The 27,625-nt window shown below is 51.7% G+C and overlaps 1 protein-coding gene across 2 annotated transcripts in view; it reads right to left on the bottom strand.

The window, feature by feature from the left end:
* Positions 1–3,439: 3,439 nt before the first annotated feature.
* LOC142467606 (ubiquitin carboxyl-terminal hydrolase 12-like) overlaps positions 3,440–27,625 on the bottom strand; it is a 48,488-nt gene continuing 24,302 nt past the window's right edge. For both annotated transcript variants that reach the window (XM_075573522.1, XM_075573521.1), the window contains 7 exons: positions 22,759–22,972; positions 18,160–18,386; positions 14,979–15,055; positions 12,135–12,218; positions 10,485–10,682; positions 7,986–8,064; positions 3,440–7,503 (listed from right to left, as the gene is read on the bottom strand). In XM_075573522.1, coding sequence (XP_075429637.1) covers positions 7,402–7,503; positions 7,986–8,064; positions 10,485–10,682; positions 12,135–12,218; positions 14,979–15,055; positions 18,160–18,386; positions 22,759–22,972 — 981 coding nt within the window. In that variant the 3' untranslated portion in view covers positions 3,440–7,401. The remainder of the gene's footprint in view (positions 7,504–7,985; positions 8,065–10,484; positions 10,683–12,134; positions 12,219–14,978; positions 15,056–18,159; positions 18,387–22,758; positions 22,973–27,625) is intronic.

Genomic DNA, 27,625 nt, shown 5'->3' on the forward strand with positions numbered 1-27,625 from the left:
CTTACAATGCATCTGATCTCGGACGCTATATTAGAGAAGGTTGGGGATTCCTTACAATGCATCTGATCTCAGACGCGCTATTAGAGAGGGTTGGGGTTCCTTACAATGCATCTGATCTCAGACACGCTATTAGAGAGGGTTGGGGTTCCTTACAATGTATCTGATCTCAGACACTCTATTAGAGAAGGTTGGGGTTCCTTACAATTTATCTGATCTCAGACGCGCTATAAGAGAGGGTTGGGGTTCCTTACAATGTATCTGATCTCAGACGCGCTATAAGAGAGGGTTGGGGTTCCTTACAATGTACCTGATCTCGGGGCGTTCCTCAGAATTTCACATAGGGTTCCTTAACCAAAAAAAAAAGGTTAGAAACCACTGGTCTAAACTGACATTGCAATAAGCAAAAAGGCTTCTACTCCTAGATGTTTTCTGATTGGGCCTCTTTGGAGAACCCTCATCCAATAGGATACTTACACTCACAGGGCAGACCAAATGATTCTGATCCGTCAGAAGTTTCTACGTTTTGTTTACGGATATTTACAGACTGACACAGTCGCCACACTAAATTAACCCTAGTGCTAGTGGTCCTTATTTAGTGGGACTGTCCTGAATTTGTAGGGGAGTCACCAACTCAGATCCCGATAGAGAAATGTCCCACCTTTGCAGTGTGTATTTGTCTGCTTGTTAACAGGTCCCCAAGGGCCGTATTCTAGATTTGCTCAACCGGCCAAAATCCCCCATAGACATCAATGGGAATCACTGGACAACAAAGGCCCACATGGGAGCAGATCTAGAGTAAGGCCGTTAATCAGCTTCATTCACCCCACTGTCCCCGGGGCAGTTACATGCCAAGGGGCCCTTTTTAGCTCCCAATTCGCTTTATAAAACCGACCCCTTTGAGTCTTTGCCTGCTGCGTGAATCAGGTTGTAAAGTGCAGGGGGGGGGGGGGGGAGAGATGTACGTGTGAACTGCGACGTCAGCCCCAGACACGCTGCTCCTCTGTGGACATCACAAGTGACGTTGTGAGTGTTCGTCCTTCTCTCACTGCTCAGTAGTGGAAGGTTGAAGCTCGTCTTACCGGCACGAGTGTGGGGGAGCAGGCTGGGGGGGGGAGCAGGCTGGCGTTGGGAAGGGGTGTTTAAGGCTCCAGCTGTGCCCACCGCACGAAGGTCACCCGCACACATCTTAGGGTTCTGACAAACAGCAGCGGCTCCCCGTGCTTCATCAGTGCTGGTTTCGTGAGTCACACACCAGCACGGTGGGAGGCCTTATCAGTGGCGCTGCACACCTCTCACCTTGACATTTCCAAGGACGCAAACCAATACAATCCCCGCCTCTGCCCTCCGCCCACACACGCAGCAAGGGACTGCTGCAAGCACGCCCGCGCTAAAGCCTTGCGCAGCTGGCAGCCAAAGCGTTAAAGATGCCGTTCGGCATGAGGCCAAGTGAATTAATGGCAAATGGGTAACATTTTGGGGACCCAAACTCATTTTCGAACGTTGTTATTTGCAGGGGGGACAGCGGGAGAGGGAGGAGCGGGGGCTCACTTTGCTGCTCCTACAGGGGTGCCCACTCCAGTGCTCAAGGGGCACTAACAGGTCGGGTTTGGAGGATAACCCTGCTTCAGCACAGGTGGTTCAATCAGTGGCTTAGTCATTGACCAACTCCAGTCCTCAAGGGCCACCAACAGGTCAGCTCTTCAGGATATCCCTGCTTCAGCACAGGAGGCTCAATCAGTGGCTCAGTATTAGACACTGATTGAGCCACCTGTGCTGAAGCAGGGATATCCTAACAACCTGACCTGTCGGTGGCCCTTGAGGACTGGAGTTGGTCACCCCTGTCCTATACCAAGGAGAACATGAGATGTATACACGCACGCTCCCTGTCAGGGATCCACGTAGGAGAGGGGAAGGAAAATGTGCTAAAACAAACAAGGCCGAGGACAAAAGGAACCAAACGCTTCCCGGGTCACATCGGTTACAACCATTTCCAAGGCGACCATCAGAGAATGGTGACTTCTTTCACTCCTGGCCCGATTTGGGGTGTACACCCTGCAAGGATCGCCTCCCCCTGCACTGTCCTGCTGGAGGATGCCTTCCCCATGCAGTACAACCCGCTGTCTGCGTTCACCTGGCGTTTCGAACACTGCTCGCTGATTATTACATTGCTTTTTATTGCTTAAAATGGCGTTTAATACAGAAGTGAATCACATATGACGGCCCTCCCACCTGTGGTGGCCTTATCCTGAACTTGGAAGCCCAGTGCCAAGTCTAATGACATGGGAAACGGGATGAAGGGGCACCTTTAACCCGTTCAATACCAAGGGGATCCCAAGCAGCACTAGTAGAGGAAACTGCTTGGAGCCCCTTTGGCAGGGAAGAGGTTACGTGCGGGCTTCTGGTAGAGGCAGACGGTGCAATGCGTGGGCTGCAGGCTGAATCCAGGAGAGGAATGGATTCCTATTGTACTAGAAGTGGGCAGGTTACGTGTGTGTGTGTTACTGAAGATAAAGATTCACAAACCCCGCTCGCCCGTTGAGCTGTCACATCTCTGCTAAGCTGTGACAGGCACACGTCAGACACCGCAGTCACTCCTACCTTCTGCATCAGTTTCACCACATTTAACCCTTGCACTCTACAGATTCAGAACATAAACCCATTCACCTGAAGTTCCCTTTGCAATGGATTACCGCAGGGGGGGCTTAACTCCAGTCCCCAAGCTACCCCCCCCCCCACCCCAACAGGACAGGTCTTCAGGATATCCCAACTCCAGCACAGGTGGCTCAATCAGAGGTCAAGTCTAAGTTTTCATTTAGAGTTGTTGGGATCTCGTGATATACACATATACACACACACACACACACCTCCTCCTCACGTTTAAAGCTTTACACTCTTCTGCCCCTCCTTACATCTCAGCCCTAATTTCTCGCTATACGCCATCCCGACTCTTGCGTTCCGCTCAAGGATGTCTTCTCTCTACCCCCTTTGTATCTAAAGCCCTCTCCCGCCTTAAACCTCTATCACTGACTGCCCCGCACCTCTGGAATGCCCTTCCCCTCAATACCTGACCAGCACCCTCTCTATCCACCTTTAATACCCACCTTAAAACACACCTGCTTAACAAAGCATATGAGTAGCTCTGTGGCTAATACTATACACCTGATACATAAAGCTTGGCCCCCTGCAGATGCATTTACCAGAACGCCCTCCTACTGTATCTGTATGTTCATCCTACCAATTAGATTGTAAGCTCTTTGGAGCAGGGACTCCCTTTCCTAAATGTTACTTTTATGTCTGAAGCACTTCTTCCCTTTATGTGTTATTTGCTATTTATGATTGTAACGAGTATATCTGCTGTGAAGTGCTATGTACATTAATGGCGCTTTATAAATAAAGACATACGGTACATATATCACACATACATACACAATGCCAGAGGAAAAATTGCATGTTTTAATAAATTTCTTTTACTAATTAGCCTCAAATATATATTCAATATATACACACACATGTAATTCATTACTGCAATTCATTCTTCATAAGACTAACATAGCCTTACCGCCGACGTGGTACAGAATAACGTCTTTGCCGTCATCTGGGTTTTTATCGTTTTATATAAATCACGAGCCCTGCAGACGGTCAAGACATTTTGCTTTTGCTCTCCAGCCGCTACCACGAATGGCCACTGGCTAGTCTGGTCCGTTCCGTGGCACGTTCGGCATACCGGTTTCAGAAATCACGTGGCAGTTTCTGTAAAATGATTAATGTCTGTGTGTTGCACAGAGACCGAGATTCGTGTGGCACGTGGCAGGAAACCTCCTGCAGTTGGCATAACTCTAAAGCAGCAGTGCCACTTACGTGGAAAGAACTCCCTGCCCCAGACAGGCCACGTTTCTGCTAACCACACATTCACATTGAAGACAAGTGTCGGGGTGCGAACTTGGGTCATTGCCTGTGAAATCTGGTCCCGAGGAGAAGGTAGAAAAACAATTGTATATGCCTACAGATTTTTGGGAGGCAGGAAGCTGAGATACTTAATGTCACTATATTGCGGGGTGCTGCTCCTAAATTGCCAGTGGTTGAAAAAATAATAACTGGACCTTTAAAGAGGAAATCCAATCAGCACTTAAACTAATTACCTAAGCTGACGATCGATTCGTTCTCCCGTGATCGATCAGCAAAGATCCTGCTTCCCAGGGTTCACTAAATGGCCGCCTTTGAGTTTCACATCAATCCTTCAGTCAGTGTAACTCAGCAGCTACAAGGTATCCTTATATTACTAAGGTAACATTATCTATGGTTACAGTTTGCTGCTCAAACGGCTGGGAACATTGGCAACACATTTTCACAAACAGGAAAGTGTTGCAAAGATCTTGCACTGCTGGGGCAGTTAAGAGTTGAATGAAAGAATAAAGAAAACGTAGTAAATAACCAATACTACAGAACTGATTTATTAAAACGCATGTAGGATATTGCTTGGATTGCGTCTTTAAATGACAAAGCTAATGTTGGTGACAGAAAAGGTGTAGTGTGGGCGAGTACTCAGAAACCCAGACAAGGCTTTGCAAAGTGGCACTGCTGCTTTAAAATGGTCCTGTTTTATCTTGGAATGGCAGCTAGGGGCAGGCAGTGTTACTCTGGGGTCTGTTTGCTCTGCAGAAGGGGCCAGTGACGCAAAAATATGCGCGGCGGAGACGCAGTCATCGAAAAATCTCTTCCGGAGGAAAGGCAGGGAGAGCAGGTAGGAAAAGGGGCTTTCAAAGGTGGTTTCCAAATACAAGACATTCCGGAAAACCTACAATTCAGTGATTATTATGGGAAAAGGGTTTCCTTTTAACCCTTTCAGCAGGGTTAAGGGATGGATAGGAGATGTCCAAATCTTGACTCTGTAATTCTAACAGTCTCTGGAAAAAAAGTGTTACTCGGAGGAAGACGGAGTCCGGGAGCCGGGGCTATTTTTCCAAAGCTCGGGAAATCCGCACACGATCGGGGTGTAGGGGGACTGCCCTTCCTCTGCCCTTTCTTATCAGGGTGTAGGGGGGACTGTCCTTTGTTATCGGGGTGTAGGGGGACTGTCCTTCCTCTGCCCTTTGTTATCGGGGTGTAGGGGACTGTCCTTCCTCTGCCCTTTGTTATCAGGGTGTAGGGGGGACTGTCCTTCCTCTGCCCTTTGTTATCGGGGTGTAGGGGGACTGCCCTTCCTCTGCCCTTTGTTATCGGGGTGTAGGGGGACTGCCCTTCCTCTGCCCTTTGTTATCGGGGTGTAGGGGGACTGCCCTTCATCTGCCCTTTGTTATCGGGGTGTAGGGGAACTGCCCTTCCTCTGCCCTTTGTTATCGGGGTGTAGGGGGACTGTCCTTCCTCTGCCCTTTGTTATCAGGGTGTAGGGGGGACTGTCCTTCCTCTGCCCTTGGTTATCGGGGTGTAGGGGACTGTACTTCCTCTACCCTTTGTTATCGGGGTGTAGGGGGGACTGTCCTTGGTTATCGGGGTGTAGGGGGGACTGTACTTCCTCTACCCTTTGTTATCGGGGTGTAGGGGGACTGTCCTTCCTCTGCCCTTTTTTATCGGGGTGTAGGGGGGACTGTCCTTCCTCTGCCCTTTGTTATCGGGGTGTAGGGGGACTGTCCTTGGTTATCGGGGTGTAGGGGGGACAGTCCTTCCTCTGCTCTTGGTTATCGGGGTGTAGGGGGACTGTCCTTGGTTATCGGGGTGTAGGGGGACTGTCCTTGGTTATCGGGGTGTAGGGGGACTGTCCTTGGTTATCGGGGTGTAGGGGGACTGTCCTTGGTTATCGGGGTGTAGGGGGGACTGTCGTTCCTCTGCCCTTGGTTATTGCCTCTGATAAAGTGCCGTGAATTCCCGAAACAGGATAGGGCTTCTGTTCCAGCAGCAATATGCAATTCTTGGTTTGTTTTCTTAATGAAAGATCCCCAGTTATCCGAATCATTTGAAATACAGGGGCTCAAGGTATTTAAACTCTAAGCCTCACCTGTAACACACCTGGCCGGGAGAGGCTCTGGGCTATCAGGCTCCCCCAGCCACCCGGCGCCAGATGGCTCTTCTACCCTCGTTGACGGGCACGCAAAAGTTGGTAATGGCTTGGGGGAAGAGCAGCCCGAAAGCCATCTTAATGAAGCACCTAGCCCTTATGGGGGCGACGGGCCTGTTCTACGTCCTCTGCCCCTTCCGATCAGCAGCTGTGGGCCACCCTCGTCCTGCCACGCGTGGGAGCCTAAAACAGCAATGTCACCAGGCGAGAACGTTACTGTGATGTGTGACACTTGTCACCGATTACCCCGAGTCACGATTATACTCGAGAGCAGGGAAGCCAACTCCAGTCCTCATGGGCCACCAACAGGTCAGGTTGTCAAGATATCCCTGCTTCAGCACAGGTGGTGCATTCAAAGACTGAGCCACCTGTGCTGAAGCAGGGATATCCTGAAAACCTGACTTGTCTGGTGGCCCTTGAGGACTGGAGTTGGCCGCATCTGCCCTAGTTCATGCAGAGACCTACAGAAGCAAACAGCTGCTGAACCAGACATTTCCCGGAGGTAAGATTGGGGCAACTACGCCCCCGAAGACACCCCGAATCAGGTTCAGCATTTGGGGGTGGGGGTGTTACCTGCTGTGTTAAGTGGCTGTTTCGTTGCTTTAAGGGTGTAAAATCCTCGTTGTACGATCCCACAGAAAGCCCTGTAGTGTCTCCATGATGTGTGTGTTGCAGCCTCATCTGTGTACATTCGATGCCTCCGGACTGCGCCACGCACAGCTCGCGGGAGACGCGCCTCCTCGCCATTTACAGTCGCAACAACAGCAGCAGCAAAACTCGCAAAAAGATTAAAAAAAAAAAGCAAAGTAGTTCAACGATCCCATTATTTAGTGTGAACAAACAGCAGCCGCTATCCACACTTCCAGAAAGAGTGCTACAGCGTAAAGGTGAAAGGTAGGAATCACCGAGGAAGTGATAAACAAGTCAGAGTGAGCAATGCACCTGGAAAACATCTTTGCAGATTCATTGAGCACCAAATGGCAGCTGTCTCGTTGTGTCACAGAGGGGGGCTTTGCAGGGTCTGTACACTGCATTGTGAAGGCATGTACCCCTCAATGCTGCCGCCAGGAGCTCTGAGCCCCGCCATAAAGCCAACCGGCTCTTATGTTGATTTACACGGACTTTGGAAGGTAATTGTGATGAGGGGTCCCGCGCCTGAGGAGGTTAACACTGACTTATTAGTAAATATCCCAGGTCCCAGCCTGGAAACCTTCTCAGGATCTCACCGCAGAGGTCCACGCGGGCCGTTAGTTGTGTGATACTTTTGTGTCCTTTCACTGAGCTTGTTCCCGTTTCTCTGATCCACGTTTACTTTGCTACCTTCAGGGTTATATGGGGGAGGGGGGGGTTCAGTCTCGGGACTGATAGAACAGGATGTACCCCGACTCTGAGTTTTTGGAAATGTCCGAAGTTAAACCGTAGAATTCCTCAATGGCTTGGGCATCGATTTTCTGAATGTAAGGAAAGAAAAAAAGTGTTATTTATATAGCTCCGGTCCTCAAGGGCCACCAACAGGTCAGGATTTCAGGATATCCCTGCTTCAGCAGAAGTGGCTCAAGCAGTCCCTGCTTCAGCCCAGGTGGCTCAAGCAGAGGCTCAGCCTCCAACTGAGCCGCTGATTGAGCCACCTTGGCTGCAGCAGGCTTATCCTGAAAACCTGACCTGTTGGGGAGGCTTGAGGATGGGAGTTGGTCGCTCCTGATATAGATCATGGGTGCGCAAACTGGGGGGAGGGGCTGCGCGGCAGTTATAAAGGTCCCGCGCTCTCCCCCCAGGCATTTAAATGACATGTCGGGGGACCGCCCGAGTCCTCTATAACACACCTTACCTTCTCGCGATAATAAGACTGGGGGTGCCTTTAACCCCTTCATGGTCAGGGCATGGTTGTGTGTCACAATAAAGAAAAAAAGGAGGCGCAGAAAGATGAACCAACCTCTACAATATCGTCATCAAACAGCAGCCAGAACCCGTGGCTCTTCACGATGGTGATGTAGTGCCCGCGATTCGGTCCGCTGCCGGAATAACAAGCGCGTGTGAGACACAGAGCGTAGGATCAGCAGAAGGAATCATGTATTACATCCTGCAAGTCCCAAGCAAACCCCAGTATTCCAACCAGCACCCCGCAAAACAGAAGCGCCCCCTGTGGGAGAACCCCCGTGCCCAGGGCGAGGTCCCTGGCAGCGCAGAACAGAATGGGACATTTTGGTGTGACCGTCTCTCCTCGGCCCAGTCCCCACCAGCGCTGGGACCGGGGCCCCTTCTATGATAAGGTAAGTTGTAGGGTAAGGGGTTAACATTAGGGATTTAAGCGTTTCGAGAAGGGAGTTACTTAAGGGGGTTTAACGGTAAGGGGTTTTTAGGGTAGGGGGTAGCGTTAGGGCCGGCCTTACCTTTGGCAGGAAATCTCTCCAACAGGAGACAGGAGCGGAGCACAGCCGTAAAGCAAAAGAGGACAGCTACGGTGGTGACTAAAAAAGTTTATTGAACAACAGTATGCTGCTGATGGATCCTCTTTGACAAAGGCCTGAGGGCTGAAACGTTAGAGGATCCATCAGCAGCATACTGTTGTTCAATAAACTGTTTTAGTCACCACCTTAGCTGTCCTCTTTTGCTTTACGGCTGTGCTCCGCTCCTGTCTCCTGTTGGAGAGATTTCCTGTACTTCATTGCCGGATAGCACGCCGGGCGGCTGCAGCGTTCTTGGATGACATCACCGCCGGTCATGTGACCGCCTTCCGCGACGGTGCAGTTGCGGGAGGGTTGGCGGTGCAACGCGGTTCATTTGGAGACACAGTCTGCATAACAGTGAGTTGTACCAGAGCAATACATTTGGTGCCCAAGGCTGGGCCAGTTGCAAAGAGAGAGAGTACATATACCATTTGACACTGTGTTCTTACTTACCTCATGACAGCAATTATACATACGCAGCGGCGGCTATGCCATTTTCTGATGCACCTGATGGGTTAACTCTGTTTACCTGATTTAACTTTACCTTTGGCAGGGCCCGAAGCGACATGCTGGCAGGGGGGCCCCTCCTCCTGCAGCGTCACGGCGGAATGTGACGTTGTGCTGTCATGGCAACACGTCGCCATGACTACGCGACACTGCACCTCCCCCAGCTACACACACACCTCCCCCAGCTACACACACACCTCCCACAGCTACACACACACCTCCCACAGCTACACACACACCTCCCACAGCTACACACACACCTCCCCAGCTACACACACACCTCCCCAGCTACACACACACATACACACACACCTCCCCAGCTACACACACACACACATACACACACACCTCCCCAGCTACACACACACACACACACACACACCTCCCCAGCTATACACACACCTCCCCCAGCTACACACACACACCTCCCCCAGCTACACACACACCTCCCACAGCTACACACACACCTCCCACAGCTACACACACACACCTCCCCAGCTACACACACACCTCCCCAGCTACACACACACACACCTCCCACAGCTACACACACACCTCCCCAGCTACACACACACCTCCCACAGCTACACACACCTCCCAGTTACACACACACCTCCCCAGCTACACACACACACCTCCCCAGCTACACACACACATACACACACACCTCCCCAGCTACACACACACACACACACACACACCTCCCCAGCTATACACACACCTCCCCCAGCTACTAACACACACCTCCCCCAGCTACACACACACACCTCCCCCAGCTACACACACACCTCCTCAGCTATACACACACACAGACCCCTCCCCCAGCTACACACACACCTCCCCAGCTACACACACACACAGACCCCTCCCCCAGCTACACTCTCACACTCTCCCCCAGTCCCTAACTTGGGGTGAGCAGTGGCCCTGCGCTGGTTCGGGGACTCCCCAGCGGGGCCCAAGGGGGCAACCGCCTTTTCCCAAGGCCGGCCCTGGCTACGATTACGGTGTTTTAGGGTTACGGTTAGGGGCTTACCTTAGCGGTGAAGCGGCAGGCGGCCAAGTGTTCTGGCGGAGTGGTCACTTGCAGCTACACATCGACGGATATTTGGTCGCGGCAAAACGGCCACGCTCAAAAGTCCTGGACCAGAGCAGAGGTACGCTGAGAATAAAGCTGCAGCATCATTGCCAGTGACCCAGTGACCGGCTGGTACTTTCTTAGAACACGCAGAACCCCTCATTCACCGGCTGACAGCTGGCGCTGAATGTCTTTTGGATCAGGGGCACGTGGTGGGAAACTGGCATGACTTTTGCTCCACAATGCAACCCCCTTTTCCTCCTGGTTCAGGAGAGTATATATTTATTATTGTGGGGGTGAAGGTAGCGAGACTCCAATGCCTCACACGTGTATAGGGGACCCCCTGAGCTGGTTGTGCCAGTGCTTAATCTCTGAGGGTCACCGCAGGATGGCGCACACATACCTGCCGCAATGAACCACCACTGCCACAAGGTCGTACATTCTGTCTGGGTTGGTGGCGTCGCCAGAAGTGTTGAAGAGTCGCAGCTCCAGCGGAAACACCACGCGGTAGGAGAGTTTGGTATATCGGTGCAGCTGGTCCATGTATTTGAATCTTTTCAAGTGCAGGGCTAGGATCATTGGTAACTTCTTCACTCTCATTCTGCCAAAGGACGGGGAGGAGAACCGGTGAGCTCAGAGAGTTGCAGCCGCGGCGGCACAGAGAGCCACCGCCACCATGGTGGCACAGAGAGCCACAGCCGCCACCACAGCGGCACAGAGAGCCACAGCCGCAACCACGGTGGCACAGAGAGCTGAAGCCACGCGGTCACAGATCGCAACCGCGGCCGGCACAGTGAGCCGCAGCGGCACAGAGAGCTGCCGTCGCGGCGGTTATAGAGAGCTGCCGCCGGGACACTAGATACCAGATCAGGGGGTACATCAATGTTTCCCAACCTGGGGCCCAGAAGACTTGCAAAGTGGGGGAGGGGATCAGAGTGACAGGAAGGACAGAGATATGTGGCAAAGGATGGGGGGGGGCGGCACAGAGTGATAAATAGGGAGACGGGGTGAGAGAGAGAGAGACATAGAATGGCCGTTTGCTTTCCTCCATCAATAACCCATTAATATATTATACCATGAGGCATCCTTACTCCTTTAGGGTTCCCAACCTCCAATTACAGAACCTCTTTCTCTGAGCACCGGATACAGAACCAAACACACGGGGATGTGTCAGAAAGACTGGGATCATTGGGTGTGGGGGTGTCAGAAAGACAGGGATCATTGGGTGTGGGGGTGTCAGAAAGACAGGGATCATTGGGTGTGGGGGTGTCAAGAAGACTGGGATCATTGGGTGTGGGGGTGTCAGGAAGACTGGGATCATTGGGTGTGGGGGTGTCAGGAAGACTGGGATCATTGGGTGTGGGGGTGTCAGGAAGACTGGGATCATTGGGTGTGGGGGTGTCAGAAAGACTGGGATCATTGGGTGTGGGGGTGTCAGGAAGACTGGGATCATTGGGTGTGGGGGTGTCAGAAAGACTGGGATCATAAGGTGTGGGGGTGTCAGAAAGACTGGGATCATTGGGTGTGGGGGTGTCAGAAACACTGGGATCATTGGGTGTGGGGGTGTCAGAAACACTGGGATCATTGGGTGTGGGGGTGTCAGAAAGACTTGGATCATTGGGTGTGGGGGTGTCAGAAAGACTGGGATCATTGGGTGTGGGGGTGTCAGAGAGACTGGGATCATTGGGTGTGGGGGTGTCAGTGGGGATCATTGGGTGTGGGGGTGTCAGAAAGACTGGGATCATTGGGTGTGGGGGTGTCAGAAACACTGGGATCATTGGGTGTGGGGGTGTCAGAAAGACTGGGATCATTGGGTGTGGGGGTGTCAGAAAGACTGGGATCATTGGGTGTGGGGGTGTCAGAAAGACTGGGATCATTGGGTGTGGGGGTGACGGCAGCAGGAGCTGCACAGTAACATTGCCATTAACCCCATGGCTGCCAGCAGAGTATGGAATACATGTACAGATTAATGTGGCAGGGAAGGCAGTAAATGTTTCACAGGTACCGCTGCATGCTCCCGCTGCATGCCCCCGCCGCATGCCCCCACCCTCACCTTTTCTGCGCCTCCTGCTTGCTGCGACACTGCTCGCAGTAATACTTGCATTCGCTGCATAGTGTTTCCGTGTTACTGAAACCCCTGCGGGGGACATGGGAAAAAGCACACGTGTAGAATTGACTTGTGGATTTTCCCTACATATACTGAATGCCACGTGTGTCTTCATCCGTCCGTGTCCCCCCCCCCGGGCGTCACAAGCAGCAATATACAGAATGCCACGCGTGCCCCCCCCGTCACAAGCAGCAATATACAGAATGCCACGCGTGTCATCGTCGTCCCCCGCCCATCACAAGCAGCAATATACAGAACGCCACGCGTGTCCCCCCGTCACAAGCAGCAATATACAGAATGCCACGCGTGTCCCCCCCGTCACAAGCAGCAATATACAGAACGCCACGCGTGTCCCCCCGTCACAAGCAGCAATATACAGAATGCCACGCGTGTCCCCGCCCATCACAAGCAGCAATATACAGAATGCCACGCGTGTCGTCGTCGTCCCCCGCCCATCACAAGCAGCAATATACAGAACGCCACGCGTGTCCCCCCGTCACAAGCAGCAATATACAGAATGCCACGCGTGTCCCCCCATCACAAGCAGCAATATACAGAATGCCACACGTGAACCCCCCCCACCTCCGGGCGACACAAGCAGCAATATACAGGAAGCCACACGTGAACCCCCCCACCTCCGGCCGTCACAAGCAGCAATATACAGAATGCCACATGTGAACCCCCCCACCTCCGGGCGTCACAAGCAGCAATATACAGAATGCCACACGTGAACCCCCCCACCTCCGGGCGTCACAAGCAGCAATATACAGAATGCCACACGTGAACCCCCCCACCTCCGGCCGTCACAAGCAGCAATATACAGGAAGCCACACGTGAACCCCCCCCATCACAAGCAGCAATATACAGAATGCCACACGTGAACCCCCCCACCTCCGGGCGTCACAAGCAGCAATATACAGAATGCCACACGTGAACCCCCCCACCTCCGGGCGACACAAGCAGCAATATACAGGAAGCCACACGTGAACCCCCCCACCTCCGGCCGTCACAAGCAGCAATATACAGAATGCCACATGTGAACCCCCCCACCTCCGGGCGTCACAAGCAGCAATATACAGAATGCCACACGTGAACCCCCCCACCTCCGGGCGTCACAAGCAGCAATATACAGAATGCCACACGTGAACCCCCCCACCTCCGGCCGTCACAAGCAGCAATATACAGGAAGCCACACGTGAACCCCCCCCATCACAAGCAGCAATATACAGAATGCCACACGTGAACCCCCCCACCTCCGGGCGTCACAAGCAGCAATATACAGAATGCCACACGTGAACCCCCCCACCTCCGGGCGTCACAAGCAGCAATATACAGAATGCCACACGTGAACCCCCCACCTCCGGCCGTCACAAGCAGCAATATACAGAATCCACACGTGAACCCCCCCACCTCAGGCCGTCACAAGCAGCAATATACAGAATGCCACACGTGAACCCCCCCACCTCCGGGCGTCACAAGCAGCAATATACAGGAAGCCACACGTGAATCCCCCCACCTCCGGCCGTCACAAGCAGCAATATACAGAATGCCACACGTGAACCCCCCCACCTCCGGGCATCACAAGCAGCAATATACAGGAAGCCACACGTGAACCCCCCCACCTCCGGCCGTCACAAGCAGCAATATACAAAATGCCACACGTGAACCCCCCCACCTCCGGGCGTCACAAGCAGCAATATACAGAATGCCACACGTGAACCCCCCACCTCCGGGCGTCACAAGCAGCAATATACAGAATGCCACACGTGAACCCCCCCACCTCCGGCCGTCACAAGCAGCAATATACAGAATGCCACACGTGAACCCCCCCACCTCCGGGCGTCACAAGCAGTTTTATATAGAATGCCACACGTGTCCCAACTCTAAATCAGCACAAACTGACCTCCCCTATTACAAAGGATTTCATGTGAATCAGAAGTGGCATGAAATGGGAGGGGCGGCATACACCGGTGCCAGGAAGAGGAGGCTTGATTTGGGCAGCATGCGGTAGGACGGAACCCGTAGCCAAGAAGTGTGGCGGGCGATTCCTCTCCTAGTTTGGGGATTATTGGAGTGGATAATGGGCTATAGCAGGGGCGGCCAACTCCACTCTTCAATGCCAGCAACAGGTCAGGTTTTCAGGATATCCCTGCGTCAGCACAGGTGGCTCAAGCAAAGACTGGGAAGCAGGGATATCCGTAAACCCTGATCTGTTGGTGGTCCTTGAGGACTGGAGTTGGCCAGTCAACGACTGACAATTGATGGAGCCCCCTGTGCTGAAGCAGGGATCTCCTGAAAACCTGACCTGTTGGGGGCCCTTGAGGAATGGAGTTGGCCGCCCCTGGGCTATAGCTCAGCGCTGACACAGAGGTAGCTTCCTATTCTCAGATCACCTCTCCACCTTTCTCCCGGAAGGGTGAATCCCCACCCAAAATCAGCTGTGACGTCATCACAATTACAAGTGCTTAACCAAATAACAGAAATCCCCAAATCCACTCATTTATATATATATATATATCTCTTTGTAGGTTTAGGGATTGTTGCTTGTCGGGAACACCGCATGGATGCTATTTCCTCTCCAAAAAGCCTCTCTGTTTACGGACTTCTCCCTCCCGCCGCACAGGCTGGGAATAAAGCGTCACCTGACCCTACCCGCCATGCTGCCCTATCCCAGGGAACAGGGGGGGTTAGATTAAATTAATCCCACCTAGAAATGTCCGAGGACATTGAGAGGCGGCCGCAGGAATTGCCCCTTTAAAGAGGATCACACCGCTCAGAGCTCAGACTCACCTTAAGCAGTGTGTAATGGAAGTGTTCTGCTCCACGTCCACAGACAGGTCCAAGAAGTCTTCATCTTTGCTACTAACCTTGAGAAGGGAACAAACACGATAATGTATATTACGGGATTCACCAAAATACGATGCTTTGTACAAGTGGTTATTATATATATATCACTTGTGAGCACATTCACATGTCAGACAGGTCTGCAACCCTGCTTTTCACCCTTATCACCTAGCATACAGTGCTTCCACTGCAGCAAGGGATTCTGGGAAATGACATGCAAATGAGCACACAGTATCACATGTTGCCTTAACTCCATTATTACATGGAACCTTTAAGCCAATGCTCGCTGTTTTAAACACAGCCTGGGATCAGATGCAAAGCCAGTTAACTCACTTAACACACACACACACACACACACACACACACACACACACACACACACACACTTGCAATGTATTCATATTATATCATTGTGCCGTTGAGATGTGACCACAAAAGCTAAAAGCAAAATATTGCACATCCCGAATCGTGCGTCGTCATTATTAACCCTTTCCTATTACTTCTATCAGGCTAATTTCTAATGTTGCGCCGTCATTGGGGACTACTAGTTCTATAAAGGGGTTAACTGGGTGGGATCACTCACATATTTTTATTTGCTATATGCTATAAGGTGGAGGGTTTTTAGTCACCTTTTCACCCACCAAAACATATATACACATACACATATATACACACACACACACACACACACACACACACACACACAGTGGTCGACAAATCACCAAAAAATCTACTCGCCACCTAGTACCACACGTGTGCTGCTTCAGCCAATAGGAGCTCGCCACGATGTTAAATCCACTCGCCCGGGGCGAGCAAATGTATAGGTTTGACACACACACACACACACACACACACACACATAACCCTGCACACACACACACACACACACACACACACACACACACACACACACACACACACACACACACACACACACACACACACACACAAGGAAAAAAGCGCACCCCCTAGTGCAATAACCTCCAAGACATAGAATAATATAATTTTAATATAATAGATGTGTGATAGAAGTGCACACTTACAAGATGGCTAAAGAATCAATTCATATAAAGGTATCTTTGGTATAACTGTGTGGTTAGCCGGGTGACGGAGAGGAAAGGCAACCGCCGATACTCACTACCACTGCAACCCCGTGGAACACCGCCAGATCTGTAAGTAGCAGTAGTTGACTAATGCCAGCAGGAAACGATGTCCCGATCTTCCAGGGTAATGCTTAGGGTTCAATGGATCTATTAACCCCGACGTACCACCTTAGTAAACATCCAAAATAATAGTGTCCACGGTGATGGCACTTTGTGTCTGATATCAGACTGGACTTTGTTCATTTTGTGTTACATTTTTGATTATTTATTTATCATTAGATTCATGTGTTAGAACTGTTTTCTTTTTCATCATATATATATATATATATATATATATATATATATATATATATATATATATATATATATATATGCAAATATAGCTGTATGCTCATCTGCATGTCTTAGGCAGGTCTGCAACCCCGCCTTTCCCCATTATCACCCAGCATACAGCACTTCCACTGCAGCAAGGGATTCTGGGAAATGACATGCAAATGAGCACACAGTGTCACTTTTTGCCTCAATAACCATTTTTAACATGGTTCCCTATAGGCTTGAGCTTGCTGCATGGTCACAGCTTCGAGCACAGCCAGGGTTAAGGTGCATACCCAGAAAACCACCCACAGACAGCTGTTTCGACCTTGATGGGTCTCATCAGTGTGGGGTTGATTTTACTGGGAATGCAAGAGAGGCTTATGGGATAGGCCAAACCATAATACTGAGTTAAGTTATGGTGAGTAAAAAAAGTGACAAAAACCCTCCACAGGAAAGCAAATATGCAAATATAGCTGTATGCTCATATATATATATATATATAAATAACACCTGGAATCTAACACCCTTACATCACTAACATTCAGGGACTATTTAATACCTCAAGTCATAAATCGCATCTACACAGGGGGGGGGGGGGGGGTGTTAGGTTTCAGTCACAGATAACATTCCTATATGCACTGTATTTAAGTATACCCTTTGCTTGCTTTATTCAATGTAACATCGCCGGAAGAAGAGATCAGTGTATCTCGAAAGCTCGCACAAATAAAGCTCGGCTAACACAGTACCGACACACACACCTTTAAGGCAAATAAATTATATATATATATATATATATATATATATATATATATATATATATATATATATATATATATATATATATATATATACACATACATACACACACACACACACACACACACACACACACACACACACACACACACACACACACACTTAAATTTAAAAATATATATACACACAAATATATATTTAAATAATAATAATAAAAAAAGATATATATCTATATCGTTTTTGGTAAACCCTACAGTCTGAAAATGCAAAGCCAGCAGTGCCCCCAGCCTCACACTGATGATACCCATTAAGGTTGAAACATGTCTGCGAGTGGTTTCTCTGGCTTTGCATCTGATTCCCATGCTGTGCTTTAAAGCTGTTAACAGCGAGCATTGGCTTATATGGGCTCCATGTAACAATGGTTTTCAGGCAAAAGGTGACACATTGTGTGCTCATTTGCATGTCATTTCCCAGAATCCCTTGCTGCAGTGGAAGCACTGTATGCTGGGGATAATGGTGAAAGGCAGAGGGTGCAGACCTGTCTAAGACATGTGAATGTGCTCACAAGTGTTCTTTTTATTTGCTATATCTATATATATCTACACATACACACACACACACACACACACACCTATAAGTTAAATATATATGTACACACACACACACACACTTAAATGAAAAAAAAAAAAATATATATATATATATACACACACACACAGTTACGGAGTGCGGGATTGACCCCATTGCCAGACACTCCCCCCGTGTGATCCAAAACAATTAGATACTGGGTAAGATATTACCACTATTCCTGTCACCCCATCTTTAGTTGGAAGTTTATATTGAAAACTAGGACCCCAAATATACACTGTACAAAGGTTGCACCCCTGAGGTGGCTGCATGAATACCTCCCTTGGGATGGCCCGTGTTGGTCGGGAGGATTGAGTGGAACTCACAGTCTCACAGTTAAGACATCTGGTTTCATTGGTTAGTGTCCCTTGGAAGATCTCGTGCACCCAGGTGAGCTCTGGCTTATCGGGCTCCGGGCTCTCCAGGCTCCCGTTCTGCAGCTTGCCGTTCTGCTTCTCCTGCTTCTTCTCCTCCTGAAGCAGGTCGGCTATAGTGTTCAGAAGGTAGTTTAGGAACTCGTGAGCGTCTTGTTGCATGTAGTTATCAAACAGCTCTGGATAAGGGAGAAAAACAGAGCCAAGACTCAATCATACTGCTCAATGTGAGACACGGCTCCGTCATCCTAACATATATGTACTGAAGTGCCAGCAGGGAGACACCATCCCACCAGGATCAGCAAGGGAGTGCGGCAGGGAGACACCATCCCACCAGGATCAGCAAGGGAGTGCGGCAGGGAGACACCATCCCACCAGGATCAGCAAGGGAGAAAAGCAGGGAGACACCGTGTCACCAGGATCAGAAGGGAGTGCGGCAGGAGACACCGTGTCACCAGGATCAGCAAGGGAGAAAAGCAGGGAGACACCGTGTCACCAGGATCAGCAAGGGAGAAAAGCAGGGAGACACCATGTCACCAGGATCAGAAGGGAGTGCGGCAGGAGACACCATGTCACCAGGATCAGCAAGGGAGTGCGGCAGGGAGACACCATGTCACCAGGATCAGCAAGGAAGTGCGGCAGGGAGACACCATGTCACCAGGATCAGCAAGGGAGTGCGGCAGGAGACACCATGTCACCAGGATCAGCAAGGGAGTGCGGCAGGGAGACATCATGTCACCAGGATCAGCAAGGGAGTGCGGCAGGAGACACCATGTCACCAGGATCAGCAAGGGAGTGCGGCAGGAGACACCATGTCACCAGGATCAGCAAGGGAGTGCGGCAAGGGACACCATGTCACCAGGATCAGCAAGGGAGAAAAACAGGGAGACACCGTGTCACCAGGATCAGCAAGGGAGTGTGACAGGGAGACACCATGTCACCAGGATCAGCAAGGGAGTGCGGCAGGGAGACATCATGTCACCAGGATCAGCAAGGGAGTGCGGCAGGAGACACCATGTCACCAGGATCAGCAAGGGAGTGCGGCAGGGAGACACCGTGTCACCAGGATCAGAAGGGAGTGCGGCAGGGAGACATCATGTCACCAGGATCAGCAAGGGAGTGCGGCAGGGAGACACCATGTCACCAGGATCAGCAAGGGAGTGCGGCAGGAGACACCATGTCACCAGGATCAGCAAGGGAGTGCGGCAGGAGACACCATGTCACCAGGATCAGCAAGGGAGTGCGGCAGGAGACACCATGTCACCAGGATCAGCAAGGGAGTGCGGCAGGGAGACACCATGTCACCAGGATCAGCAAGGGAGAAAAACAGGGAGACACCGTGTCACCAGGATCAGCAAGGGAGTGTGACAGGGAGACACCATGTCACCAGGATCAGCAAGGGAGTGCGGCAGGGAGACACCATGTCACCAGGATCAGCAAGGGAGTGCGGCAGGGAGACACCGCGTCACCAAAGCTTTTCACTGCAACACTTGAAGAATTGTTCAAGACAATGAATTGGGAAGAAAAAGGAATCAAAATCACCGGTGAATATTTGAGTCACTTACATTTTGCAGGTGACATTGTTATTTTTGCCACAAATCCAGAAGACTTCCAGCAACAAAACTGAAGAACTCACCAAATCGAGTAAGAAAGTGGCCTCCATATAAATCTCAGCGAGACCAAAGTGATGTGCAATAAATTTGGCAAGTCAGCAAAGAAGGAAATAAATGGAATATAACTAGAAGACGTGGAAGACGTGGAAGACGTGGAAGACGTGGAAGACGTGGAAGACGTGGAAGACGTGGAAGACGATGTCTACCTTGGCCGGCGAGTAACAATAGGTGGGGACCTCTTGAATGAAATCAATAGGAGACTGAAGATGGGATGGAGGCGTTTAGAAGAAATAAGACAACATTTCAAGGGAGCCATCCACGGCGCCTCAAGAGGAAAGTTTTCTACCAGTGTATTCTGCCCACGCTCACGTGTGGATGTGAAACGTGGATCCTAAATGCGAAGATAACTCAGAAGCTTCAGCAACACAAAGAAGTATGGAGAGATGCATGCTGGGTATTATACAAAGAAGTATGAAGAGATGCATGCTGGGTATTATACAAAGAAGTATGAAGAGATGCATGCTGGGTATTACCAGGAGAGACTGTAAAAAGATTGAATGGGTTCAACACCAAACACACAGAGGAAGAAATTAAAATGGCGGTGGGCCGGCCATATCGCAAGAGGAAATGACCGTCGTTGGACAGAGATGGAACTCAACTGGATTCCAAGAGAGATTAAAAGACCAAGACAACGAACAAAAGTAAGATAGGAGGATGGGACGAGGGAATGTGTGGGAGCGACGTGGAGAAGAGAGGCTGTAACCGCAGGACCTGGGAGATCATTGGGGAGGCTTCATCCAGCAGTGGGGAGACACAGACTGGGGAGGAAGGGATGAGGGAATGTGTGGGAGCGACATGGAGAAGAGGCTGTAACCGCAGTACCTGGGAGATCACTGGGGAGGCTTCACCCAGCAGTGGGGAGACACGGGCTGGGGAGGATGGGATGAGGGAATGTGTGGGAGCGACATGGGGAAGAGAGGCTGTAACCGCAGGACCTGGGAGATCACTGGGGAGGCTTCACCCAGCAGTGGGGAGACACGGGCTGGGGAGGATGGGATGAGGGAATGTGTGGGAGCGACGTGGAGAAGAGAGGCTGTAACCACAGGACCTGGGAGATCACTGGGGAGGCTTCATCCAGCAGTGGGGAGGCACGGGCTGGGGAGGATGGGATGAGGGAATGTGTGGGAGCGACGTGGAGAAGAGAGGCTGTAACCGCAGGACCTGGGAGATCACTGGGGAGGCTTCATCCAGCAGTGGGGAGGCACGGGCTGGGGAGGATGGGATGAGGGAATGTGTGGGAGCGACGTGGAGAAGAGAGGCTGTAACCACAGGACCTGGGAGATCACTGGGGAGGCTTCATCCAGCAGTGGGGAGGCACGGGCTGGAGAGGTTTGGTAAGAGATATAGATAGATATCTCCTCTGTGCCAATTCTCTTTTTCCTAAGGAAATTGTTTTCGAACAGAACCGCACACATTCAGCCACATGGTGGCGGTGTTGCCACAAGCAATTTTTAGCTAGGTCAGATGGCAAATTTAGGCTGCGCTTATAGTGCCGGCGACGTCAGGCTGCGCTTATAGTGCCGGCGACGTCAGGCTGCGCTTATAGTGCCGGCGACGTCAGGCTGCGCTTATAGTGCCGGCGACGTCAGGCTGCGCTTATAGTGCCGGCGACGTCAGGCTGCGCTTATAGTGCCGGCGACGTCAGGCTGCGCTTATAGTGCCGGCGACGTCAGGCTGCGCTTATAGTGCCGGCGACGTCAGGCTGCGCTTATAGTGCCGGCGACGTCAGGCTGCGGTCGCTGGAAAAATCAAATTGAGATGACTTCCAGCGATCGCGACTAAGCCGCCGCCCTTACTATAAGCGCATGTGATGGCGGCAATGCATTTGTTTTGAAACGGCGTTGCTGGGTGTCACCGGCGCTATAAGCGCAGCCTGAGGCCTGGGACATAGTACAGTGGGCCGCGCTGAGCCGTGCCGTGCCGCGCCGCCCTGAGCCGTGCCGAGCCGCGCTGAGCAGATGCACTTACCCCCTGCATCTGTCATCAGCGCAGCTTCAGCAGCCGCTTCCGCATGCGTGCGGAGGCTCAGATATTTTGAGGAGACAGGCAAATGTAAAATTTGCCGCTCAGGGGAGCGGAGGAGCGGTCACGTGACCGCTCACATCCAATGGGAGCGAGGGACTAGACCCGCCTCCGCCACGCCTCCATCACGCCTTCGCCCCGCCCCCAAAGCGCGCTCACTGCCTCGCCTGCCAGGACACAAAAAAGCTCCAGTTTGAGCAGGCGAGGCCGAGCAGGAGCGCGGATCAGCGCGGCCCGAGGCCTACTGCTGCAGACCAAGCAATATCATGCATGTTCTTTTTGTTTTTTTTAAAAATAAATCAGTTCTGTACGATGAGAAAAAACGTGCACTTTTTTTTTTAAAAACAACTCTGAATGACATTTTTAATGTATTATAATGTACCAAGCATTTCTGTTCCTATAGCAACCATTTACAAAGTCACAACGCCTTCCTCTTCTGAAACAGGCTCTGGCACACCTCTTTTTGAGCCCCGCCCTCTCTCTAGCAGTGCACCAATTGTATCTAGTGACTGCCTGGTCACATGATCTTCCCCACAGAACTTTGCATCCTTGGTCCTCTTCTGCTGCACTGACAGCCATTTAGTGAACCCCCGAGCCGAATCTTCGCCGATCGATCACAGGAGAACGGATCGATCTGCAACTTATCTAATTACTTATCACTGTGTGGATTGAATTGATGCGCGTATTAAAGGGGAAATAAATAAAACCGGGAGCTTGGACGGCTGTTTTAATACGATTTCGCAATGCCAGGACCCAGCAGAGCAAACGTTTCACAAAACGACTTTAGGTAAAGATGGTAACAGCTTTCCATATGTGGTCCCGGGGATTCTGGGAGCCACCGACACAATCTACATACCGTTCTCTTTCCGCAGCCTGGAGATGAACTTTTTGGGGGGGATGACACCCACTTTCTTTTTTTGCGTGGCGATGCTGTTGAAAAGATCTGAGAGGCACGTGAGCAGACTTTCCTTCTTCCGTGGCTGGACCTTGTATGCCAGAACTTTCTCCCGGAACGGGCGGCAGAAATAAAGGGCTTGTAGAACCGAGTTGCAGTAGCACGTGTTGCCAAACTGTACAGGGAGAGAGGGAACAGGAAAGGTAAATACAGGAAGGGGAGAGAGTAACAGAAGGAGAGAGAGAGAGAGAGAGAGAGAGTAACAGGTGAGAGAGAGTAACAGAAGGAGAGAGAGTAACAGAAGGAGAGAGAGTAACAGAAGGAGGGAGAGAGAGTAACAGAAGGAGGGAGAGAGAGTAACAGAAGGAGAGAAAGAGAGTAACAGAAGGAGAGAAAGAGAGTAACAGGAGAGAGAGAGTAACAGAAGAGGGGGAGAGAGAGAGAGAGTAACAGAAGGAGAGAGACAGAGTAACAGAAGGAGAGAGTAACAGAAGGAGGGAGAGAGAGTAACAGAAGGAGAGAAAGAGAGAGTAACAGAAGCAGAGAAAGAGAGTAACAGAAGGAGAGAAAGCGAGTAACAGGAGAGAGAGAGTAACAGAAGAGGGAGAGAGAGAGAGAGTAACAGAAGGAGGGAGAGCGAGTAACAGAAGGAGAGAGAGAGTAACAGAAGGAGGGAGAGAGAGAGAGTAACAGAAGGAGGGAGAGTAACAGAAGGAGGGAGAGAGAGTAACAGAAGGAGAGAGAGTAACAGAAGGAGAGAGAGAGAGTAACAGAAGGAGAGAGAGAAAGAGCGAGGTGAGAGAGAAAGAGAGAAAGAAAGCGAGAGTGAGAGAGAGTGACCAAGAGTGAGAGAGAGCGACCGAGAGTGAGAGAGAGCGACCGAGAGTGAGAGAGAGCGACCGAGAGTGAGAGAGAGCGACCGAGAGTGAGAGAGAGCGACCGAGAGTGAGAGAGAGCGACCGAGAGTGAGAGAGAGCGACCGAGGGTGAGAGAGAGCGACCGAGAGTGAGAGAGAGCGACCGAGAGTGAAAGAGAGCGGCCGAGAGAGAAAGAGAGCGGCCGAGAGAGAAAGAGAGCGGCCGAGAGAGAAAGAGAGCGACCGAGAAAGAGAGCGACCGAGAGAGAAAGAGAGCGACCGAGAGAAAAAGACAGAGGGAAAGAGAGAGAAAGAGAGCGACCGAGAGAGAAAGAGAGCGACTGAGAGAGAAAGACAGGGAAAGAGAGAGAAACAGAGAGCCAGAGAATGACAGAGAGAGACAGAATCAGACACATTAACTATTAGATGGCCACGCTGCTGTTGATGTACTGGCGATGACAGTGAGGGCCGTGTGAGGGTAAGAATAGGGGGTAAGAATAGGGGGGTAAGAATAGGGGGGTAAGAATAGGGGGAGACCCCCACAGCTGAAGCCTCCAGGTCTCATACAATGTAAGCGTAACACTGTGTTGTAACTGCTGACTGTTACACCACGAGTCAGTGATGCGGAAAGTACAGCGCGGCCCTGCAGTGCGTGTGTAACAGGGTACGGGCTGACATTTACCAATAAAGACGTGGCAGTGAGAGCCGGGTTAGCCGGGGAGCAGGCCCGACACCGTGGTACTCTTCCCACCCTTATTACAGCCAGCAAAAAGAAAACATCTCGCTCAATGAAAACATGGATTGCACATGTAATGCCTCATCGCCCCGTTTCACCCTAAAATCCCTGTATTACGCGGTGTGTTTCATACAGCGCACTATACAGAGCCGGAGAAATGCTTTCAGTGGGGTAAAGAAGTGCAAGCTCTAGTGGTTCTGAAAGCTTGCACTTTTTAACCACTCGTTGGCCATTAAAGCTATCTCTTGTACCGCACTTTTGTTCGGTCTGTTCTAAGGCCGCGATTATAGTGCATGCTTGCGTGTGCGACCGCGTGACGTCACATGAAGCATGCACTGCAGGCAGGAGGCGACAGGGAGGCGTGGCGTCACGTGAAGCATGCACTGCAGGCAGGAGGTGACAGGGAGGCGTGGCGTCACGTGAAGCATGCACTGCAGGCAGGAGGTGACAGGGAGGTGTGGCGTCACGTGAAGCATGCACTGCAGGCAGGAGGTGACAGGGAGGTGTGGCGTCACGTGAAGCATGCACTGCAGGCAGGAGGTGACAGGGAGGCGTGGCGTCACGTGAAGCATGCACTGCAGGCAGGAGGTGACAGGGAGGCGTGGCGTCACGTGAAGCATGCACTGCAGGCAGGAGGTGACAGGGAGGCGTGGCGTCACGTGAAGCATGCACTGCAGGCAGGGGGTGACAGGGAGGCGTGGCGTCACGTGAAGCATGCACTGCAGGCAGGAGGCGACAGGGAGGCGTGGCGTCACGTGAAGCATGCACTGCAGGCAGGAGGTGACAGGGAGGCGTGGCGTCACGTGAAGCATGCACTGCAGGCAGGAGGTGACAGGGAGGTGTGGCGTCACGTGAAGCATGCACTGCAGGCAGGAGGCGACAGGGAGGCGAGGCGTGGCGTCACGTGAAGCATGCACTGCAGGCAGGAGGTGACAGGGAGGAGTGGCGTCACGTGAAGCATGCACTGCAGGCAGGGGGTGACAGGGAGGCGTGGCGTCACGTGAAGCATGCACTGCAGGCAGGAGGCGACAGGGAGGCGTGGCGTCACGTGAAGCATGCACTGCAGGCAGGAGGTGACAGGGAGGAGTGGCGTCACGTGAAGCATGCACTGCAGGCAGGGGGTGACAGGGAGGCGTGGCGTCACGTGAAGCATGCACTGCAGGCAGGAGGCGACAGGGAGGCGTGGCGTCACGTGAAGCATGCACTGCAGGCAGGGGGTGACAGGGAGGCGTGGCGTCACGTGAAGCATGCACTGCAGGCAGGAGGCGACAGGGAGGCGTGGCGTCACGTGAAGCATGCACTGCAGGCAGGAGGTGACAGGGAGGCGTGGCGTCACGTGAAGCATGCACTGCAGGCAGGAGGTGACAGGGAGGTGTGGCGTCACGTGAAGCATGCACTGCAGGCAGGAGGCGACAGGGAGGCGTGGCGTCACGTGAAGCATGCACTGCAGGCAGGAGGTGACAGGGAGGCGTGGCGTCACGTGAAGCATGCACTGCAGGCAGGAGGTGACAGGGAGGCGTGGCGTCACGTGAAGCATGCACTGCAGGCAGGAGGTGACAGGGAGGCGTGACGTCATGTGAGCAGTTCGCCCTCATTGGCTGAACCGCTCATGTGACAGGGCCGCGACGCGGCCGCACGCGCTCAAAAAACAAATTGATGTCTCTTCAAGATTCAGCATCTCTGTCGCGCCTCCGCGCAGATTCATTGCACTCAAGGTATTTGTTCTAGCGGTGCGCGCGACTATCATCCCGGCCTAACGCCAACACAGTGCTGTGCGCATCTACAGCGCACTAAGGAGCAGGGTGCGCAACAGGACCGTCAGAGAAAATCCACACGCACACCCCAACAGGACCGTCAGAGAAAATCCACACGCACACCCCAACAGGACCGTCAGAGAAAATCCACACACATACCCCAACAGGACAGCCAGAGAAAATCCACACGCACACCCCAACAGGACAGTCAGAGAAAATCCACATGCACACCCCAACAGGACCGTCAGAGAAAATCCACACGCACACCCCAACAGGACAGTCAGAGAAAATACACACACACCCCAACAGGACCGTCAGAGAAAATCCACACACACACCCCAACAGGACAGTCAGAGAAAATACACACACACCCCAACAGGACCGTCAGAGAAAATCCACACACACACCCCAACAGGACAGTCAGAGAAAATCCACACACACACCCCAACAGGACAGTCAGAGAAAATCCACACACACCCCAACAGGACAGTCAGAGAAAATCCACACACACACCCCAACAGGACAGTCAGAGAAAATACACACACACACCCCAACAGGACAGTCAGAGAAAATACACACACACCCCAACAGGACAGTCAGAGAAAATACACACGCACCCCAACAGGACAGTCAGAGAAAATACACACGCACCCCAACAGGACAGTCAGAGAAAATACACACGCACCCCAACAGGACTGTGCGAGAAAATACACGCACATCCCAACAGGACAGTCAGAGAAAATACACACGCACCCCAACAGGACAGGCAGAGAAAATACACACGCACCCCAACAGGACTGTGCGAGAAAATACACACGCACAACCCCAACAGGACCGTCAGAGAAAATCCACACGCACACCCCAACAGGCCAGTCAGAGAAAATACACACACACACCCCAACAGGACAGTCAGAGAAAATACACACACACCCAACAGGACAGTCAGAGAAAATACACACACACACCCCAACAGGACAGTCAGAGAAAATACACACACACCCCAACAGGACAGTCAGAGAAAATACACACGCACCCCAACAGGACAGTCAGAGAAAATACACACGCACCCCAACAGGACAGTCAGAGAAAATACACACGCACCCCAACAGGACTGTGCGAGAAAATACACGCACATCCCAACAGGACAGTCAGAGAAAATACACACGCACCCAACAGGACAGGCAGAGAAAATACACACGCACCCCAACAGGACTGTGCGAGAAAATACACACGCACACCCCAACAGGACAGTCAGAGAAAATACACACACACCCCAACAGGACAGTCAGAGAAAATACACACGCACCCCAACAGGACAGTCAGAGAAAATCCACACACACAACCCCAACAGGACAGTCAGAGAAAATACAAACGCACCCCAACAGGACCGTCAGAGAAAATCCACACACACACCCCAACAGGACAGTCAGAGAAAATACAAACGCACCCAACAGGACAGTCAGAGAAAATACAAACGCACCC

This window comes from Ascaphus truei, chromosome 16 (genome assembly GCF_040206685.1).
Source record: "Ascaphus truei isolate aAscTru1 chromosome 16, aAscTru1.hap1, whole genome shotgun sequence".
NCBI lineage: Eukaryota > Metazoa > Chordata > Amphibia > Anura > Ascaphidae > Ascaphus > Ascaphus truei.